The following is a 6,000-nucleotide window of genomic DNA, read 5'->3' as shown; positions in this document are numbered from 1 at the left end:
AAGTGGCCTTACATGTGCTGTCAAAAAAGCTGTATTTCATATTTAATCATGTCACACAAGATTATGTGTTAAATGAATGCTCAATGAATCCTTTTTTTTTTTTTTTTTTTATGATGCAGACAATCCTTGAAACAGCCAAGGGCAGTTTACTACAGGTATTAATGCAGGACTCATACGCCTGAAACCATGAATTACATGAAGGCCTGGTGACATAGTGTAGCCAGATTCTCAATGTAACCATACACATCCTCTTAAAAAAGAGTATTTTTTTTTCTTGTCTAAAGTTTGGGCTAACTCATTAAAAAGTATACACGTTTGTTAAGTGCTTATTATATGGGCCTAAAGAGGCCTCAAAGATGAAAGCTGTAAAAGACAGGGTACTGGCTCTTATTATACACACAGCCAGGTTTTTCACTAGTTTATCAGAAACCAAATTTGGAAAATAATCCGCAACGCGTTTGTAGGAATGGGGCAGTAGCTAGTAACAGTTGGTCCAAATTAACAAATTCTGAGCAGTGGAATCCCGCCTCTTTGGAACTCCGGTCAGTCAGTCTGCGTGTAGGCGGGGCCACGCCACAACAGAACCCCAAACTGCAAGAGTGCGCATGCGTTCCCAGGCAGGCGGTGACCCTGAGAGGTTGCCGTCGCGCAGTGCGCAGACTAGACGTCGGGCGTGCGCAGGCGCTCAGCGCTGAGGCCTGCCGGAAGCTAAAATGGCGTTTAGGTGTTCTCCAGGCCGCAGTTGGCGCCTTATCAGTTTCTGAGCGGGTGTTTTGCAAAGGGCTGTGGCGACTGCCCTCTTCGCCGCCATGGCCCGGCATCGGAATGTTCGAGGCTATAACTACGATGAAGGTAGGTGGCAGGCTTATGCCGAATGGCATTTTCCCCGTTCCAGCTGGGATCCCAGCTTACTGGCATTCTGTCTGTGCGTTCCCGGTCAGTGGTGTCTGCCTGGAAGGCAGAGCAGGCTTAGTTGGAGAAAATAATAGGCCATCTGTGTGCTGGAGAATGGTGGTGTTTTTTGTCGTGATTTCAGCCTTCTGGGATTGATTTTAGGATGGGGGAGGTGCTGAACGGCGTCATATGGGAAGGACTTGGCGAGGTTGGGACCCGGTGGTATTTACGCACGTAAGCACTGTCAGCTTTCCCTCCCGTTGTTTTCTCCTAGGCCTGGTACACACTGCCTACTTTTAGCTTCTTTTCCCGTCCCCCCTGACTCCCTTTCAAAACTGCTCATGATACGTTGCTTAGTTGCAAAACACGGACTTACTTAATGGTTACATAGTCAACTCTTTTGCTGCTACTGTGTTAGATTTACATGGTAAATCTTTTGTGTTTTCATACATGTTAAGTACCGAAACTGGCCTGAATCAACTGGTTAATATATTTTCTATGAGTTTCAAGGTAAATTGGATATTTAGGAGACGGTAGATAAGATTAGTTATTAAAAAGACCCAAAGAATAAGTCGATTAGATGATATTAGCTGTTTACTTAATTCTTGATTGATTATTATCATTATAAACGTATTTGGGAATGGAGGCAAAAAGTAATCATAGAAGAAAGAGAGTTTCGTAAAGGACTTACTGATTTTAAAAAAATGAAATAAAAGAAGATAAATACAAATGTTTTCTAGGAGTTTAAAAGAAGTTAGAATTAGTTTAGAACAAGCACAACATCTCTGTGCAATGAATAATTATGGGTCACGCTAAGCATCATACAAACTAAAATTATAGACAAATATGATCAAGGGCAGAAGAGGCATAAAGACCTATTGCTTTATAAAGTGCAAAGCATGTAGTGTGCTTAATATGTTGGTGATTATTATTGGCTCTCCCAGCAGGTTACTGCAGAACATTAACCTAGTGGAGAGTAGCTAACACATTGAGCTGCATTTGAAGACTGTAACTCAGTCAGCCTGGCATATGTTAGTTAGGTGTTCACTTTAGAATGGAGGCTGTTTTAAGTATTGCAGTGGATGTATGTATTGGATGTGGACCAGTGTTAGCTAGATATGACTTTAGCCATATTTTGCAGATATGCTATAAAAACATGAGTAGGCCTAATTATCTTAACAAAGTAATTTATTTCTTTAATAAATGCCATTTGCTGAACCAACATTTATTGAGTGCTTATTCTTCATTAATTGAATGCTTAGAGTACTGTTCTAAGCTTTGGGGGCCAATGGTAAGATGTGTGAGGGAGTCTAAAGGGGGAGATACACAAGTAACAGATGATTAAAGTATGAGGTGCTTCAAAAAGTACTCACAGAGTCCTGTGGAAGCTTCGGAACTGCGAGCACCTTATTCAGGGTGGGTTAGAGGAGTTTGAATAGGAGTTTTCTGTGAGGGGAGGCTTCCAGGAGAAGTGCTTGGCCTGAAGGAATGAGAGCTAAGTATCTTACCTTGGCAACCCCAGGTTAGGTTGTTAGGTTTCCTTGTAACAATTGATGACATCATAACCAAGCCATTCCTTTACATAGAAGGGTCATCCCCTTTTCCTGCTTACAAAATTTCAACTTGTTTCACAAATTCAGTTTATTTCTCTTCTATAAAGTTAAGGTCCCTTGTACTCTCAGAATAACCTAAAAATTCTCAAAACTAATATAACTTCATTGGAAGAGGTTTGTGCTTCAAAACCTATTGGTTCCTCTATTTAACTCTCACTTAGTTCTTCCCTGTAATTTGGATAGCACTTCATATGACTGCCTTGGCTACTAACTTAAACATGCCAGGAAGGCAGAGTCCATACTTGATATTTACTCCAGCAACTGCCACATTAATCCCATGAAGTAATACTGCCACTTTTTTTTTTTTTTTTGAGAAAAAGAAGCACTTTACAAAAATCCCAGGAAAAAATTCTCTATATTTTTAGATTGTGTTACTTTTAGGCTCAATTTCAGTATTGAGAAACTGATCTAGTAAAAAAGATTCTTGTTGTTCTTTTATACCTAAAAGATTTTTTTTTGAATGGTTCTTCATTTGCTAACAAGTTATTATTAACTCAGGATTGTGATCTAATTTATTGAATTACACATTTTAATCCAATAACAGCATTCATCTATTTTTCCTTTGCCATAGACATATAGTCTCAGCCTTTGAACATGTGTTCTTACTGCATGAATACCCTCGGAAACTAGCTAACTATCCTTTGAAATTGGTTCACATATTCCTGGGATCTTTCTCTCGCTACCCAACTCCCAATTTTGTTTTTGTTGTTCATATGTGTGCTCCCCAATAACTCTGTATTTCTCATGTCAAACACTTGTTTTATCGTTTTGTAATTGCCCATTTTCTTAACTGTTCCCTGTTAGGTTTCAGGTTTGTAGAGATCTGGGAATGTGCCTCTCACTCACTGTTTTACCCCAGGTGTCTCTAATGGTCCCTGACATAATGTTAGTATTTGTCGAATGAATAAATACTTTATGTAAACATATTTATGTTCTTTGTGGGTTTTTAGTTTGATTCATTAATTTATAATAAAACAAGTATTAATTTAGTAGGTTTAGTGGGGTAAACCCAGGTGGTTGGCTAGACAGAGTTTTGCGCTGAAGAAGCTTACAGTCTCATGGAGTGCAGCAGATAGAGTGCTTTGCAGACTGTCAGTTGGAGGAGAGTACTAGAGGATAAAAGTGGCAGTGGGGCTTCCTTGCTTTTTTTACCCAGAGTGCTCAGGGAAGACTTCTGCAAATGGGTGACATATCAATGGGAACCTTAACCAAGAGGAGGAAACAGCCTTAGAAAAATTTGTTTAAAAACATATTCTATGTACCCCAGTGTTCATAGCAGCACAATTTACAATAGCCAAGTGTTGGAAACAACCTAAATGCCCATCAGTAGATGATTGGATCAAGAAATTATGGTACATTTACACAATGGAATACTATGCAGCAGAAAGAAAAAAAGAACTACTAAACTTCATGACATCATGGATGGAACTAGAGAGCATTATGCTAAGCGAAATAAGCCAGGGGGTGAAAGACAAATAAATATGATCTCACCTATAAGCGGAACCTAACCTACAAAACAAAGATGCAAGGAAAATAAGACCAGCAACACTGAAAGGAAAAGAAACCAACAGAGACAAGAGGGAAGGAGGGAGGGGTGGGCAGGGGAAAAGGAAGGGAAGGGGAAAGTCAAGGAACATATAGCAAGGACTCATGGACAAAACCAAAGTGGGGAAGGATTGAGGGAGGGAGAAGGGGGAGGGGGGCAAGGGAAAGTGGTGGGCAGAAGGCAGAGACAAATGTATTTGGAAAAATAAATTAATTAATTTAAAAAAACATATTCTAGTTAGTAGGAAAAAAGGCCAATTAGCCCAAGCAGAATGACCTCAAGGGAGTTTCAAATAAGCTGATTTTTGTAGAGATAACCTTGTTCTTCATGAAGAAAAACCGCTTTTATGGTCTGATTATATACCCTGTGCTAATTATTTGTATGAAAAATTGGTTGTAGAGGGCATTTGGTGAAAAAAAATGGATGGGTTTTATTTTTGAATGTTTGTCAACACTGGAAAGACAATTCTAAGTATGTGATCTGTGGAATTATGTATTACTTTTTGATCGCATGCGGTGAAAAATTGGAATAAGTTAATAAATCCCAATTAGTTTAAAAACTGAAGAACCACGTATGTCTCTATAAATGTGTAAATATATAAAGTCATTAAACACCTATTTTGTTAGTAAAATTTTTCCAATTTTTTTTACAAGTGGACATTCTAACTTCCTTTAATTTTTTTTTTTTGAAGATTTTATTTATTTATTTTCAGAGAGAGGGGATGGGAAGGAAAAAAAGAGGAAGAGAAACATCAAATCAGATGCCTGTGGTACATACCCCAACCAGGGACCAAACCTGCAACCCAGCCGTGGGCCCTGACTGGGGATTGAACCAGCAACCTTTCACTTTGCAGAACGAAGCCCAACCAATTGAGCCACACCGATCAGAATCCAATTTCCTTTAATTCTGAGGATCAGTTTAATTTCTTCGGGAAAACATTCAGATGCTTTCTTGTTGAAAACTAAAAATATAAGAAGAACTTGTAAATGAATTTATCTCGTCGTTTTATTTTAGATTTTGAAGATGATGATCTCTATGGCCAGTCTGTAGAGGATGATTATTGTATTTCGCCATCAACAGGTGAGAAATAATTTGATTTTAATTATTTGGCTGTTTTAAAATGTAAAGTAAGTATTATTGTCATTCTAGTACTAGAGAATACATAGGCTGTAATATTATGTAACATTTAAAAGGTAATTATATGTTTTATTATATAAAATAACTTTTTTATCTGTTGATAAAATTCAAAGTTTTGATTCCACCATTTAGCTTTAAACAGTTTGAAGAAAACTGGTTTTTCCAATATTCTTTACAACATATGATTAATCTAAATTGTACTAAAATGGTAATTTTATCTAAAATAAAGCTTCTGAAACAGACAGCAGTTAATTATATATTCTCAGGAGTATACTGAACGTTAGAAACATTGAGGCATTGTGCACAGAATTACCTTTGGACAGTACTTAGTCTATCTCCTGTTAAACAATTGGGCAAATAAACCAGATATATTTAGTTCCAACTTCTGATGGAACCACAGAGTGATTTAGAGATCACATTCCTTTAGGATTCCACATCAGAGCTGCCTCTTCTGTTGAATCTGCCAAAAATTTTCTTCTTTGCCACTATATAAAGAAAACATTCATATGTTCTTTCCAGCAAAGACTGAGTCTTTGTTTCAGACTTTTCTCTCACTAATTTCTCTTAACAATGTATCTATCTACAAATTTCAATCTACTCTATAAACAGTTAGATACAATGCCCTGCTAAATTTTCCTATGCCATAAAAGGTGGGTACAATGAAAAATAGTTAGGTACAGCATAAATGTAACTCATAAAACTCACTTTGCACAAGTTTAAGGGTTTAATGTGATTAACATTTTCATTAGAGCCCGCCTTTTCTGTGATATACTATGATTTGCTCAGCTGTCCTGTAAACCTGTAACACTT

The 6,000-nt window shown here is 37.6% G+C and overlaps 1 protein-coding gene across 2 annotated transcripts in view; it reads left to right on the top strand.

Annotated features, from left to right (window-relative positions):
• Positions 1-628: 628 nt before the first annotated feature.
• The window catches only part of HBS1L (HBS1 like translational GTPase), an 83,191-nt gene continuing 77,819 nt past the window's right edge, over positions 629-6,000 (top strand). The window contains exons 1-2 of one of the 2 annotated variants that reach the window (XM_054570003.1): positions 629-852; positions 5,068-5,133. In XM_054570003.1, the coding sequence (XP_054425978.1) occupies positions 810-852; positions 5,068-5,133 (109 nt within the window). In that variant the 5' untranslated portion in view covers positions 629-809. The remainder of the gene's footprint in view (positions 853-5,067; positions 5,134-6,000) is intronic. The other variant, XM_054570002.1, reaches the window with a different exon arrangement.

Source organism: Pteronotus mesoamericanus, unplaced genomic scaffold (genome assembly GCF_021234165.1).
Source record: "Pteronotus mesoamericanus isolate MK-2021 breed Mesoamerican mustached bat unplaced genomic scaffold, CSHL_Meso_final contig_20, whole genome shotgun sequence".
Classification (NCBI taxonomy): domain Eukaryota; kingdom Metazoa; phylum Chordata; class Mammalia; order Chiroptera; family Mormoopidae; genus Pteronotus; species Pteronotus mesoamericanus.
Note: the sequence above shows the minus strand (reverse complement) of the source record. Positions and strands in the feature narration are given on the sequence as shown.